Source organism: Monodelphis domestica, chromosome 8 (assembly GCF_027887165.1).
Source record: "Monodelphis domestica isolate mMonDom1 chromosome 8, mMonDom1.pri, whole genome shotgun sequence".
Taxonomy (NCBI): Eukaryota; Metazoa; Chordata; class Mammalia; order Didelphimorphia; family Didelphidae; genus Monodelphis; species Monodelphis domestica.
In genome coordinates, this window is record NC_077234.1 from 69,990,443 (window position 1) to 70,006,053 (window position 15,611).

Here is a 15,611-nt window from a genome sequence, read left to right on the forward strand (position 1 = left end):
GTAAGTAGCAGAGGGGACCCTCCGGGCTGACTTGCACCAGCTGTGGCTACCCAGATGGTATGGCAAGGCTGGTGAGAAAGCTGCCTGAGCTCAGGTAGGGAGGGAAGCAGAGGTAGGGAGGGGGTCCTACCTGGATGGTGGGTGGGAGTGGGGGAGAGTGTATATGGCTGTTTTCCGGTCTCCCTTGGGGAAATGAGGAGAAACTTCTGCAGAGTTAATTGTTGGGGGTGGGGTTGAACGTAGGTAAGAGGAAAATGCTTTTTTAAGGGTCCTTGCGGGTAGAGGGTGCTGCCTTCACAACTGTGGGAGCGCCAGAGGACTACCACAGCATTCTGAGGTTTTAAAAATCGCCCCAATGTCAGGTGGAGCTGAGGGGAAGCAATAGTCGTGTTGGTGTAAGATGACCAAGCTGAGAAATGTGCCATGGCCCAGAGCCTACCAGGGGAAGACCCGAAGGGATGGGTTATCTTGCTGAGGGGAGAGGGAGACACGTTAGCCGTTGTGGACAGGGGAAACATGAGGGCTGGCCTGGGAGCATTAGCATGTGGTCTCCAGGGACAAGGGATGGCAAGAGGGGAAGGTATGCGCTTTGGGAAGGGGATGTTGGGAGGGGGTAAGGAAGAACTGTGTGTGGGAGCATGTGCCTTCAGAGGGGAGAGAGCACATGTCCCGGGGGGGAAGGGGGGGGCTGATTAATCGGAGCGCTAATGAGCAGCAGGGAGAGGAAGCACGGAGGGGCGGGGGGGAGGCCGCTCCATCGATCCAGCGCCGCGGAACCAGCAGCAGAAAAAAAAAGTGCGAAGGGAATCGATCTGAGGGAAACGGCAGCTGCTGGGGATTAGAGCCCAAAGCCCGCCTGCCGCCATCCCCCTCCCTCCTCCCATGCACCAGGCCTGTCCATTTACACCCGCCTGGGCACTCCTGGGGGTGGGGACACTCAACCCCGGTTTTAGCCCTACAGGGAGAGAAGGGAATATCTCCCCGGGGGTCCCCGATGGAGAAATGGTCCTTGTTCCTTGCCAGCTCTGTTCCACCCCTATCTCTAGTCTCTCTGGCCCTCCCTGGAGACGTCAGGATAGAGGATCATGTATATCCTGCTTCTTCCTTTCTAAAGGCTCTGACCCCAAACCTGGTTAAATGTATCTTGCCTGACCCGGCTGGGAAGGCTGGAACTCCTGAAGCTGGTTTACCACAACGGCCCCAGAGAGAAACTGGGTACTTGGATACCTGGTTCCTGGGATACCTGATCTACCGAAAGATGCCCATGGATAGTACCCTCAGGATCCATGCACCTCAACTTCCAACTGAAGGCTGAATGTGGGGTTTGGGAGGGAATCAGTCATGGATTCAGGAAGCTGAAAGTGATGTGTTGTGGAAAATGCAAATATTGCTAAGGTGACCAAATGACAGGGCATCTTCCCCCCTTTCCCTCCCCTTGCCCCCTGGAAATGCCCCGACTCTCTCTGGTCCTAAACTACCACTTTTTTCCAGTCTCCAGTCTATTCTCCCCTTTCTTTCCACTCCCCCCCCCCTCCTCTACTCTCGGCTCTCCTTCTCCTCCCTTTTCTCCCAGTATTGATTTTTCTTTACTGGGTTTTTTTAAAGGTGATTTAATTGCTTTTTTAAGGTTACTTCAGTCTGGGTCTTTGCCAAGGAAATGAGGGGCCTGGCCACTTCTCCCCATCTCAAGCTCAAACTCCCATAGTCTCTTATAACTAAACCCCAATTTCCTACATGCCCTTAATTTGCTCCCCAGATTTCCAGGTTTTCAAAAACCTTAGATCCCCTCTTCCCTGTCCCCCATTGGCATGAATAGTAAGTCCATGCCACCCCTCCTTTTTCCCCTAAGGGAATGGAAGGAAAAGTTCTATCCCAAACAGTAATGTGGTAGTAAAATTCCACACGCAGATGGGAAAGAGGGGTATCACCATATTTGGGAGGGGTTTCTGTGGTGTAGAGAAATTGGTACCACTCAGGGACAGCTCTCATGGCCTTAAAACACAAGGCAATTTTAAATAATTCCCACCCACCCCTCAAAATAACCTTTTCACCACTAACCAGCTCCACCATTCCCCAGTCTTCCCATCACCTGTCTCCCATCTCCACAGAAATATTCCCATCTACTCTGCTCCCCATCCCCTCTCCTCATTTCTCTCAGTCCCTACCACATCCTACTGCTCCTCCAAAACCATCCTCCCCAAGTCCCCATCTTTTTAACTCTTCACCCCTGAATGCTCCCCCCATTTCCCTTGTAGCCCCCCATCCCCACTCTCCCCCCCACCCCCTCTCTCCGCTTCCCTGCCTCCTCTCTGCTCTCTCCCTGCCCGGCTGCAGTTGGGTGATAATCTCCCTCATTTAGCCTCCCGGCTGCTTCCCCGGCTCATTGCCCAGCCGGTCCCTGGGGCCCAGCCCAGATTCCTCCCCCCCCCAATCCCTATAACCCATCCTCCCCCCAATCCCTCTTCTGCTTCCCCCACATGAATGCAGGCATGCCCTACACACACACACACACACACACACACACACACACACACACACACACACACCTCTGGAGACCCCTTTAAGGGGTATCAAGATCAGCTAGAACTGGTCTAGGCTTGGACTAGGTTATGGAGGTAAGGGCATTATAGACTCTGGTTATGTATGATGGGAGCCTCTCCTGGAAGATGATCTGAAGTACTGCTGGGAGTTAACATCAAGTCCATGGGGTATGTTTCCCTGTCCTCTTCTTGTCTCCTGTGGAAACTGGCAGCCTTTCCAATGCTCCTCTCCTTACCCCACCTCTCCCAGGGCCCCCCAGAGATGATAGACTGGGCTTTGAGACAGTGATTAAAGGAAAATAGAAAGTGGCCTAGAGAGGGAGAGATTAGAGGAGGGACATCTGCACAGCTAGGCTGGGTGACAGCACTGGGAGCATCAGAATGGGTGGGGAGAGGAAAGGAAGGGAGGGGCAGAGAAATCTGAGTCTGGGGGATAGCCAGGTAGTTTTAGCAGGCTGGGATGAGGTCCATTTGAAAACCTGTGGTTCAGTTCTGGCAAGTTGCCTGAAAGGAAGACCCTGTGACCTGGGAAACAGCTGCAAAGAACAATATACAATCCCCCTGAGCCATGTCAATCCCTTACAAGTGCCCCCCATACAGACATAGATAGACACCCCAACCCTCAGAGGGAAAATGCAGGGCCCCTCTCTAGGGTTATGCTCCCCCTCCCAAACATGGAACAGGGAGCCTCCACCAATCTTCAGAATGTATGTGGTTCTTCTCCACCACCCTCCTCTCCCACCATACTACTCTACCTTATCCACCATAGACCTTCCCTTGGACTATAGCCCCCCTTCTCCAACCCTTTTGTGTGACAAAAATGTCCCCTACCCCGATTCTGTAAGTGCCTTCTCTCATTTAAAGCCAGAACAATCACTCCCCCACCCAAAAAAAGTCCCGAGAACCCCCTACTCTGCAGGGCTTCATTTTTCTCTCTCTTCTTCAGGCCGACTGTGTAATTCCTCACCTCCAAGGATTCCCGCCCCCCTCCCTCCGCGTCACCCCTCCCCCAAGGGCTTCCCTTCCCTATCAGCCCCCAGTGTTCCCCACTACCTACCCATGGGGAGGAGGCAGTGCTGAGCCAGTACCCTGGAGTGGGTAGTGGGTGGGAGGGGATGGGGGGGGGATACGCTGGGGTTGGGCTGGTGAGCGGGGCTGGCGAGCTCGGCGGTGACAAACGGGCGGTGCGGGGGCCGGGGGGCGGGGGGCGGACGGCGGCTGATTTATCTGGGTTATTTATGCCGCGGACGAGGCAGGAGAAGCGGTTAATGAGAGTCCCTGGGAGGGGGGGCGGGGAGGCCGGGACGTGATCTGATGCTGTTGAAGAGGGGTTAGAGTCCCGGAAGGGAGGGCTCTGCCCCCAGCTCGCCCATACCGACACCAGCCCTGGATCCGCATGGCCCTACCTCGTCACCCCAAACACCCCCATGCCCTACTAAGAGCCTTTTTACTCCTGCCTCTAATGTCTGCCCGTCGCTGCCCCCCCCCCCCGCCCCCATCCCTAGCCTCCCGGAGATCCAAATCCACTCCACAGTGACTCAGACTGAAAGGGGCTAGAGCCAAGACTTGGGGAGTGGGGGGAAGGGGGCTGACAAACGGAGCTGAGGAGAAGAGCCTGGGTAAGAGGGATGGGGTGGGAGTGGGGGGCGGAGACATCTATAGATGGACAGAGACAGAAATCAAGGACAGCTAGAGGGGGAGACACCAGAGACAAGAGATATTGTAGAGAGGAAAGGACAGGTGGAGAGAGGTTGGAGTGAATATATATACATTGGGGGATGTGGAGATTTGGAGATGGGGGGGGGCAGAAGGAAGAGTCAAAAAGAAATAGGGGTGAAGACGAAAGAGAGGTCAGAGATGGCATGAAAGTAGAAATGAGGAGATTCAAAGGGACTTGAGTCCAGAGAAATGTGGAGGGAGGGATAGGGTTCAGAAGGAAGAGGTTAGCGATAGGGTGTGGATCGGAGGAGTTGGAGAAATAGGAAAGCAAAGAAGGGTGTCAGAGAGGAAGTGGAGGGACAGATGGGATAGTGGGAAATATGGCATATAGGAGAGAAGAGAAAGATGGGGTTCATAAAGGGAAAGGCCAGAAAGATGGAGTGCAGAAAATAGACCAGATAAATGGGGGGGGGGGGGGGTTACAGAGGATTGGAAATCAAAGGAATGGGGCAGAGAAAGAGATTAGATGCAGAGGTCAGAAGAATGGGAGTGGAGAGGGGGAGAGGTCAAAGAGAGATGGGGGTCCAGAGGATAGAGGAAATCCAGGGCTGGCAAAGGAAAAGATGAGTATCTGAGGTGGGGAGAATAGAGAGGGATGGTAAGGTCAGAGAGCAAAGGGAGTCAAAGACAGGGAAAAAAAAGAGAAGGCTAGAGGTGGGTGGGGGGAGGAGGGAGATGGAGAAGGAGGGAGAGAGGGCTTTGCAGCAGTGAAAGCTGCTGGGAGAAGATAAGGCAGCAAAGCAGCAGGAGGGATTAAAGCTCTAAGGGGCAGGAGAGCAAAGGGAGGGGAGAAGAAGGGAGGGGAAAGGATAAAGGGAGGGAGGAGAAGAGAGGAGAAGGATGAAAAACCAAGTGGTGAAGATCTGGGAGGGGAAATGTGGGGAGGGAGGTGGGTCTTGATTTAATCAGCATGTGTGTGTGTGTGTGTGTGTGTGTGTGTGTGTGTGTGAGAGAGAGAGAGACAGACAGACAGACAGACAGACAGACAGACAGACAGACAGACAGACAGAGAGACAGAGAGAGAAGGGGGGAAGGAGGGAAAGAGAGAGAGGGAGAGGGAGGTCAGGGATGGGGAGAGAATCAGAGGGGATAGGAAAAGAAAAAGGAGAGGGGACATGGCCAGATGCTTGGGGTTAGACAATCTGTAGTGATTTGGGGAATGGAGTGGGGAACCCTTCAGAGTAAGGGGACAAAGAGGGAAAGCCTCTCAGCATTAAGAAGCAGACCTTGGAAAATTCCCTCTTCCATCATCCCAGGGCAGCCTCAATCTAAGTAGAACAGAGCCTGAAGGATAGATGGATGGAGAGTTGTAGACCTAAGGAAAAACAAACCTCAAGTATCTGGGGAATAGAGCAGATACCAAGGGAAACAGTCTGAAGCTCAGAGTCCAGATCATTTCCTAGTTCAGAGAGCAACTATTCCTCAGGAAGAAGGACAAGAGAATCTACATTGCTAAGGGGCAGGTACTTGACCCTTGAAGATGTGCTAGAAAAGTGAAAGAGAAGCCTAGAAGATAAGTTAATTCAGATCCCCACCAATACCCACAAAGAGTAATGGGCATACCCAAAGAGAAGTCGGGGCATAATCAGTATCTAAGCCCCTAATGTGGAATAAGGGGGGGGCTCTCTTCCATATGCCCCATGGGTCAACAAGGGGAAAGCCATTATATGGCATGTGGAAATGGGGGTGCTCCACTGATCTTACTTTCTCTCTGTGGTGCCTCAGACACTTCTCCCTAGCAATTTGAAAGCCAGCTGGGACACTTGTCCCCCAGCCCTAGCCCAGAAGGGGATAATTCTAGGGACAGGGCATGCTGAAGTTCCCTATAGGTCCAGGTCTTGGGAGAAGTGGTGGGGGAAGGAAGAGTGTGCTGAAACAGGACTCAGACTAGTGAGGGAGGCAAAGGGGGAGGAGGAGAAAGTGGGAGAGAAAAATGAAGGTGTGTGAGCCTGTCAGAGTAATTGTGTGTTTTTGTCAGTTTTCGTGTCTGTGTCTATCAGTACCTCGTGTTTGTATGTCTGTCAGGGGGTGTATCTGTGTTTCATTGTGTGTATGTCAGCCTGTGTGTTAGTGTGCTTCTGTGTCATAGTGTAATTGTGTGCCTTTCTGTCTTGGGGAGAATGTGAAGGGGGAGGGATGTCCCAGGAACTGTCCCTGCCCAGCCTCCTCCCTGCTTTGGGGAAGTTGGGGGGGGGGGCTCTGGGTGCATCCAGCTGTGTTCAGTGCTGATGTGGCAGATGTGGAGGAGCGCCCAGCTGTGCCAGTTTCCATAGGGTGGGGGAAGGGGGGGGTGCTGCAATCTGCTCCCCAGCTAATGGCTGCTAAATGCTGGAGGGAGGGAGAGGGGGAAGGGAACATGGATTTAGGCTCTCAAAGTAACTTATGTGCTCAGTTAGTAGGGTCCAAGTTGTCTTGGGCTAGGCTCTGCTCCTTCCCTATCCCTTATCTTCCTTCCAAGTCTGTTCTTGTCTTCATCTTTAGCCCAGACCCCATCTGTCCCACCTTTTGAGTTTGGTCCATTTCTGTCCCCAAACAGTAATTACTGGTTCCTGATACTAGTCCTAATGTACCTCTCTTTGGAATCCCTGTCCCTACCTCTTCCCCATGTGTCACCTCATCCCTCTCTCCCCCACTAGTGCCATCTCCCCCTCTCTGATTTTACAGAATAATCTTTTTATGGAAAAGGAGAAAAGCTCTAATGGCAGGAGCTTTCACCTCCTCCGCATCCCTCTCCCCTCCTCCATCCCTCATCAATCTACCCATCCCCATCTTCTAACCCTGTTCCCAGAATCTTCTGTTCCCCATTTCCATACTCTCCGTTACTCACCCACTCCCCCTCATTTTATAGCCTAGTAAATCCCCCCACACCCCATCCAACATTCCTCTTTCCTAGAGTTCTTTTCATCCTAGGTTGGAAGCAAGAAGGAATCTGGGTCCCAGGTTTCTTCCCAATTCTCCTGGTACTAATCTATGCTGTTCTGTTTCATGCCTTTCTCTTCTATTTAAGCTCTTGTCCTGCCCCCACAGGAACATACTGCCCCCCCCCCCAAGCAAGAGAACTGGTGTGAGGAAGATGCCATGTTCTCTCCCATTCCTATTCCCTTCCCTTAGCTCCCCCCCCAACACACAACAGAACATCCAGACCCTCTCTCCCCTCCTTCCTTCCCCAGTGAAGTGGGGGGGGGGGGTTGTCCCGGAGGCCAGGGCCTGACACAGACTTATTGGATTTCACGGTGTTTTGCTGAGAAAATAATTAAATTATCATATTTATGATGGAGCTGCCATGGCCTCTACCACTCACACAGAACGGCAGGGTCGGGGGGGGGGGGCAAGACCCCAGTCCAACACATTGCACCCCCAACCCCCCATTCATAGGAATACATGTTGCACCTGGGAGGGAATTCAAGTGCCAAGCTGAGAAGCAAAAGGGGAAAACCAAAACCCCAGGTTCTGGAGGGAAAGGAGGAAAAAGTGCAGACAGAGAGGTAGGACCAGTGACAGGGAAAGCAGCTGACATTTCCTGCTCTCCTTCTAGAGCAGCCTCCTGGGGTTAAGGGCCAGGAAAACACATTTTCCACTCTCCACAGCAGCCTAACTCCTGCGAACCCCTAAACCTGGCATTTGTCTGATGCCCACAGCCTGCCTTCCAGTGGGTCCTTCCAAACTGCCTGTCTTCTTTGAGCCTTCCCAAACCTACCCAGGGTCCAGGCTTAGGATCTCAGATGGGTAACCCTCCCCCCAACATGCAACCTCCTGCTGATGATACCCCTCCTCCTCCCCACTCCCTACCCCCCCCATTCTCTTCGGGTAATTAGACTCCTCTCAATTAGCAGATTACGATCATTACCAGCTCATCTGGCAACTAAGCTCCGCACCCACAGCTGGGGGAAGGGGGAGAGGGGGGAGCACATGGGGGTGACACACACAGGGTGGGGACAAAGTTGGTTTCTTTCTGAGTTCAGGTCCCTTGGGGTGGGGAGAGGAATAAATCTCTCAGGGAAGGGAAAGAGGTGACCACAGAAACCCTAACGCCTTCTAGAATGTGGAGGAGTCCCCTTTGCTTACACCCCCACCCCGCACTAAACACTGCCTCCCACTGTGAGCCGCACAGCATCTCCCACCCTGAGCCCAAGGAGCAGAAGGCAGGGACCCAGAGAGATGGAGATGGGAAGAAGGATCTCTCCTCTGCTAACAGTGGAACTTGGGTAGCAGATGGAGCTAGCAAAGCGGAGCAGGGTGGGGATTGGAGTGCAGCTCAAACCAAGGGGGAACCTGGCTCTAACACACTGGTCCAGGACTCCATCTCCTGAGCCCAGCTTTTCCCCAATACCAACAATCAACCTAGAGGCTTCCCACTCCCCCTGGTAATCAATCCCTTCTGCTCCAGAGACAGACCCACAAAGGAGAGGCTCAGCATTGCGGGAAGGGCAATGCTGGGGGGGGGGGGGGGTAGGTTATTTATTGGGCGAAGTTTTTCGGGGGAAAGACAGGATGGGATATGAGGCAATGTGTGTCTCCCTCCAGAGCAGCACAAGAGGATGAAGGGGGGGAGATTTACCACGAATCCAGATTCATTATTCATGAGCCTGCAGCCCAGAGACTCCAATTTAAATGCTAATGTGGGTGGGGGGGTGGGGGGGCCCTGACTCAGCTGCCCCCCTCACTCCAGGCATAGGCGGGAGACAGTCCTGGCTCCAAGGTTCATGGGGGTTTATTGGGAGGTGGAAAGGGAGGTGTGCCCTGGCCACCCACACACTTCCCACCACCCAGAGGGTTCAACTTAACCCACTCCATCCCTTCCTGTCCAGGGACAAGAGCCAGCCTGAGCAGCCAGGCTAACGGGAGGCAGGGGTGCATCTTTCCCCAAATCCCCCCTTTCAGAGGATGATCTGGTTGGTGAAGCTCCGACTCAGCTCCTTGTGTGGCAGGACAATGGAATTCAGGATCAGCACTTCAGCAGGAATTCTAACCCGGCAACCTGCAGGGTGAGTAGGATGGGTACACGGTGTCAGGGAAGGGAGGGAGAAGGCATAAGGAGGAGAGCCAAAGGCCACTGGCATTTGGGAGTGCCACACGCCCTCAGAGCCCCGTCTACTGCCCAGCCCAGTGCAGTGAAATGCCCTAGTGGGATCAGAATGCCCAGGGCAGTCCTGGGGCTGCCCTCCCTCGGCACACACAATGATGGCAGTACCAGCAGCCCAGCGCCAGCTCCTTCTCCCCACTCCCTGCCCCACCCCAACACAGGAGGGCATTTGCCATACCCAGGATGGTGATGGCTGGCAGTAACTTCCCGTCTCGGAAAAGGCTCTCGCTGTCCATTCGGGCCCGGGGATCGTTGGGGTTGGGGTCGTTGGCAGTACCCTCCACTCGGGCCCATCGCCCCACTGTGCTCCCCCAGCCTACAATACTGTGCAGCACACACGTGTGCTCCTGTGGTGGGGAAAGGCAGGGCAGGGAACAGAGGGCTCCATTCCCAGGCCTTCCCTGGGCCCCTGTACCCTTCCATTCCCATTCCTCCTTCCTATGCACAAGACCAGCACCGTGTCTCACTGGCGCCGCCTTCGGCGATTTCTGCCCACTGCCACCACCCAGCGCAGGCACAACCATTTTCCTTCCTCCCCAGAGCAGCACACAATCCTTGGTTTTCTGCTACTAAGTACAAGATAGAAGCAGGAGGGTTTCCGTAAGGGCAAATCCCAATGCCACTAGCCAACAGGGCCTCCCACGTCTTAGTGGCCTCTTTCTGGCCCTCGATTTCGGCTCTGCTCATGGCGTCTCAGCCTTGTAAGAGGCAGCGAGGTGTCATGGGGGATAAAAACCCGAGTTTTAAGCCTGCCTCAGACACCTGCCAGCTATGTGCCAGTGAATTTGGGTACATCACTTAACACTTAAATCAAGTTTCCTCATCTGTAAAATGGGGATAATAATAAGACCTCGTTCACAAGTTGTGGTGAGCATAAAATGAGCTAATAGTCGTGAAGTGTTTGCAAACTGAGAACACTCCGTAAATGTTAGCCATGATGGGTCGTAACCTCTTCTCATGACCCTCAGCATCCACCCTGGGTGAATGGCAGGGCCTCCGGCAGGCACACCGGAGACATTTAAGTCCCTTCTCCGGGGCTCTAGACCAGCAAGCGGCCATCTCCCTTACTCTAAACTTTCTAGCCACAGACACAGAAAACAAGTGTCCTGATCTCCAAGCAAAGCATCCCCATTACATTCCCAATTGGGTTTCCTGAAGAGGCGGGGGCTCCTGCCCTGGACCCTGAAGGCTGGCTCTCCCTCATGGCCTGGCCTATATTCTGGATCTTGGGTTGATCACCTAACGCAAACACCGTAGTGACTAATTCTGCCGGCTAGCGTAAATTTGCATCTTCAGCTACTGCAGTGGACTGGCTTCTGGGCTGGGAGTCATCAGACTAGTCCTCCATGCACCCCTCTCCCTACGTCTGTTCCCAGGGCAAGCCCACTCATCTCTGGACTGAGATCAGGCTCAGTCCTGTCCCTGAGCCCCAACGAGCTCTCATGGGGAAGGGTACAAGAAGGCACATCCAACAGTACCAAAGGATTGAGATACCCAAATTGCCCACTCTCCTTTCTCTACCTACAGGGAACACAGTCCAGTCAGTCCTCCCAGCCCTATTTCCTCGGCCCCCTCTAACCCCTAGTCGAGCACCATACCTGCAGAGTAGCTCCATGAAGGACAATGGACTCTCGGAGTCGAACCCCTTCACCTATAGTCACCCCTTCCCCAATGGAGACATTAGGACCAAGCTATGGAGAGAACAGAATATTAGGATTGGAGAATATCTAGTACAATCTTTCAATTTTACAAATTAAGAAACCGAGGCCCAGAAAACCTGGGACTTGCCTGAGTGACATAGCTAATTAGTAGCAGGCAGAAGCAGGACTAAAATCCTACGGGGCCTCAGTGATGAGGGGTCACTGCCAATGTTTCCTATCTAGGCTCCTTGGAACCGTGAGCCACTTACCACTGCAGAGGAGGCCACCTTAGCCGTCGGGTGGATAAAAACATTTCCTATAAACAAAAGAGAAAGCCTGGGAAACAAAATGTCCCCAACCGGCCCTAAGAAGGGGAAGGGGAAGGACTGGAGAGTCCCAGATGTAGAAGATATCCAGAGGTATGCTTCAGCGATTAGGGTCTGAACTGACCCTGGGGAGCAGAGGGATGTTACCTCGGATGCAGGGGCCTCCAGGAGTGAGTTGGGCCAGTCGCTCGGGGTGAGTGAGCTGGTATCGATTCAGATAGAGACGAGAAGCATAAAGGGCAGAACTATAGGGGCGAGAAGGAAGAGCTCAAAAGCAAATCAGCCTTGACCCCATGCCCTTCCACCCAGGCTCTCTCAATCCAGAATGCCCAATGTGCACTCTTACCCTGCAGACTTGATTTGGCTCCAGATACCATCAGTAAGGTGGACGTAGATCTGGCCCTGACCAGAGAGTGCTGTGAATACATCCTGCTCCAGCCGGATGGTCCCTGCCCCAGGCCAGCTGCCTGAAGAACCGTCCCTAAGGGAACCAAGGTTTGGGGCTCAGGGGACAAGATAGTTTGGGGGTGATGCCTAAAGAAGCCCATCACCCTTCCAAGAGCGTTCTCCAGCCCCTGTATGACACTACCGCCCTATGCACATTCCTGGAGGAGGCAGTGACCACCATCTAGGGAGTTCAGGTACCTCAGCGCCACCCAAGGATATGAAGCAATCCCAAGGCCACCCCCCACCAGCCCCAGCCCTGAGAGGAAGCGTGGAAAGCAAATGACCCAGGGCCCTAGTCTGCCCCCCTTACCTCTGCTAGTTCTTCCCTTATACACTCAGCTCCTAAAGCCCTACAGTTTCTATCTCTTCCCCTACCTATCCCTTGATTCAGAGACAGACACTCACCCCAGATCAAGGCAGCTGGTGAGGCCAGAAAAAGATGAAGAGGGAGATGGCAGAGACAAAAGACACCAGAAACAAACAGAATCGAAAGGAGATGGAAACACAAGCTGAAGCAGAGTAAGCATGGTAAATGTGAAGGAACGAGACATGAAGTAGGGGCTGCATGAGATGAGGAAGTGGATGTGGGAGGCCATCCCTGGCCCTGGGGTTTGGGGTCACAATATAATACAGGGAGAATCCCGGGGCTGGCTGGGGGTGGGGGCAGGGCTCCTGGAGAGAACTGTTCCAAAGTCACATGAGCAAGATGGGGTGAAAGCAAAAAGGGCAGAGGGTGGATGAGATGAAGGGGGAATAAGAACTAGGGGAGGGCAGACAGGATGGGGCCAAGAAGGAAAGGAGGAAAAGGTAGAAGAAAGGACACTGTGGAAGGGTCTACACCAAGGACTTAGGACGCCGCTCACAGTTGCTGGTCCTGCTGGTTTCGCTGGAAGACATCACGAAGGGGCTTCAAGGCTTCCGGGGAGAAGAGGTAAATGCCACAGTTGATAATGTCACTCACGAATGTGCTTGGTTTCTCCACATAGTGCAAAACCTGAAGATGACAAGAAGAACTGGGGGGCTGAAAAAGGCTGGCCACTGCTGCTCAGAGACCAAAGGCTTCAGTTAGGACAAATGGTAGGAAGGGCCTGCCTGCCAAGGCCCCCCAAAAAGTCTCAGGCCTCAGGGCTGCTACTGGGGTTCATATTTGAATACAGCTCCCCCTGGGGGTATCACTGTGATTAGCAGCAAAAACTAGGGAAAGAAGTCAAGCTCAATCACTTTCCCAAGGACCCAGAGATGGAATACCCAATAAGAACCAATTGCACCCAGATTCTCTAAGGGCAAGAACAGAGAAAAGTCTAAAACTCCAGCTGCCTAGGAGCCAGGCACCAGACTTCCACTCTTCTCTCTTTACCTCGTGTGTTTCTGGATTCTCCACGATGCAGCCATAATTGAGGGATTGAGTCCTGTTTGCCTGAGAGACACAGATGAGTGAGCCCCAAGGTCTTGATTCTTTCTCTTCTATCCCCTACTGCCCTGACACACACTTCCACAAACCTCAACCATCAAACAAAGGGGGAAGACTTAGCTGTGGCCTTCCCCACACCTCTCTCCAAAGGGAGCACAACAAGCGGGTGCCCAAGGGATCAGTGGCTTCTCAAGTGACTTTCCCAAGCTTCTCTTCAGTATCTTGTGTTGTCTTAAATAAGGTCAGGCTTTTCACCTCCACCCCCATAGCTACTGGCTACTATAATCCACTTTGAGTCCTTTCCCAACCATTCCATCTCTCTCACCGTAGTGCCAAGGAGCAAAAAAGGATGGGGCTCTCGTCTGTGAGCGTCTAGCATAGCACCCAATGGGAAGTCTGAGCAGACATCAGCATTAAGCACAAAGAAGGCTTCGGGGCCCCCTGCCAGGATCTGGTCTCGGAAATGATACAGGCCTCCTCCTGTACCCAGGGGGGCAAATTCTTGCAGGTACCTGAAGCCCAAAAGACCCCTCAGGTGAGATCTAGGGAGAAGTACCCACTCCCTTCTGCCTAAATCCCTGATCTATCTTAGTCCCTGGGGCATTTCCATTCAACTCAACTCACTTCAATTCAGACCCCAGAAATTCAAAGGAACTCCAGGCCCCAGGTATCTAAGTGGCCTCACCCAGAAGTATACAGAGGCAGCATCTCCCACATTTCATACACACACACACACACACACACACACACACACACACACACACACACACACACACACACCTGATAGGAAGGTTGAACTCCTGTTGAGCAGCCTCCAAGAATCGTGTCAGTGGTTCATCTGGTTGGTAGAAACCAATGAGGAGAATTTCCTGCATCCCATGAACCTTTGAAGGAATACATATTTAGGGTTACAGGGTAGAGGGTAGAAAGGAAGGAGAAGGTAATGACAGGACTGGGTATGGAAGGAAAAAACAAGCATTTATTAAATGCTTGTTGTATGTCAGCTATTGTGCTAAGTGCTTTACATATATTCTTATTGGAGTCTCACATTAACCTTGTAATATTGGTGCTATTACTCCTATTTTGCAAATGAGGTAAACAAAAGTGAAGTAACTTGCCTGGATCACAGGCAAGCTAGTGTCTTGAGGATACATTGGAACTCAGGTCTTCCTGAGTCTGGACTCTGTATCAGGGGATGAGCAAGGGTCTTAAACTCTTGGAGAAGGGTCAGCTTAACCATATGGAGAGATCCTGGAAAGAGCATTCCTTTGGGAAGGAGGGTCCAGTATTGCCTGGGGGGGGTTACCTGGGCACAGGCTTCTATGTGATGCTGGATCATAGGAACTCCTGCCACAGGAAAGAGTGGTTTGGGCACCTCAAAAGACAAAGGCCGGAATCTTGTCCCTGGGGTTAGGGTAAAGAGTCTTAGATGCCTGCCCCTCCTAGTCTCAGCCTAGCTACCCTTCCAGGGGACCCTCTCAGTAGATGGATATGGAAGGCCAGAAGCAGCCCAGCTTAGCATGAGTGTATCACTGAGGGGGAAGGGAGGTAGCTATGGGCACACTGTCTCTCTCTCTCTCTCTCACACACACAGGTGTCTCACCCTTCTGGGGGCCTCCAATCAGGATCACCGCTTTGAGCATGATGAAGGTGTACCACCTAATCCCTGAAAGCCCCAAACAGACTGCTCAGACTCCTGAGGCTCACCGCTCTCCCACACCCGGAACCCCACAATTCCCAAAACCACCTCCTTCAAACTCAAACGCCAATCAGCCTGGAAATCACAGATTCCCTTCAGACCCCCAAACCTGGGCATCCAAATCCCAATACTGTTTCCACTAGAACAAACTTCGCAGTCCCCCCATTCTTAAGCCCTAGATTAATGAACCCCCAGAATCCCCCTCAGGCTCGAGACTTTGAACCCCAAGGAGCCCTTTCAGAAGTGAACCCCAATCTCTATAGAACCTGAGCCCCGACAAAGACCTTCCCTCCCTTAAGCTCCTGAACCTCACATCGTCTCGGACCCCTGCTGAGTACAGCCCTCCCAAACAGTACGGATGCTGGACCCCAACAATGACCTTTCAAATTCCGAACCCCCGATCCCCACAGGCCCAGAACTCGACATTGACCCCAATCCGGACCCCTAGACAGTGGCCCCAGTCACCCCTCCCTCAGGTCCGCACACCACGACCCGCCCTGCGCCGGAGGGGGAGAGTGGGAGTGAGCGGGCAGGCGCACGCGCGCGAGGGTGAGGGCGGGGGAGCAGCCCGACTCCCCGAGTTCCCACTGCCCCTCACATCAACTCGTAGCGCCGGGATCCCTGGTCAATTCCACAATTCTTCCGCACACGTGTCCTCTCGGACTTCGCGATAACTCGTCGAAACGGCATGCCGGGAATTGTAGTTTCGAGGCTTTCCCACCTCTTCCTGTAGCGGGTTACCGGGA

General features: G+C 53.2%; 1 protein-coding gene across 3 annotated transcripts; it reads right to left on the reverse strand.

Annotated features, from left to right (window-relative positions):
• Window positions 1-8,952: 8,952 nt before the first annotated feature.
• GMPPA (GDP-mannose pyrophosphorylase A) lies at window positions 8,953-15,597 on the reverse strand. Of its 3 annotated transcripts, none has more exons than XM_016425069.2 (13): window positions 15,464-15,597; window positions 14,770-14,832; window positions 14,473-14,570; window positions 13,947-14,050; window positions 13,492-13,678; window positions 13,113-13,172; window positions 12,619-12,749; window positions 11,655-11,789; window positions 11,456-11,553; window positions 11,252-11,298; window positions 10,941-11,033; window positions 9,521-9,689; window positions 8,953-9,237 (listed from the first exon to the last, which is right to left on the reverse strand). In XM_016425069.2, the coding sequence occupies exons 2-13, from the start codon at window positions 14,807-14,809 to the stop codon at window positions 9,137-9,139; spliced, it is 1,263 nt and encodes a 420-aa protein (XP_016280555.1). In that variant the 5' UTR covers window positions 14,810-14,832; window positions 15,464-15,597; the 3' UTR covers window positions 8,953-9,136. The 3 variants fall into 3 exon arrangements, with proteins under 3 accessions (XP_016280555.1, XP_056663532.1, XP_056663533.1); XM_056807554.1 differs by having other exon boundaries at window positions 15,245-15,479; XM_056807555.1 differs by lacking the exons at window positions 14,473-14,570; window positions 15,464-15,597.
• Between the last annotated feature and the right edge of the window lie 14 nt (window positions 15,598-15,611).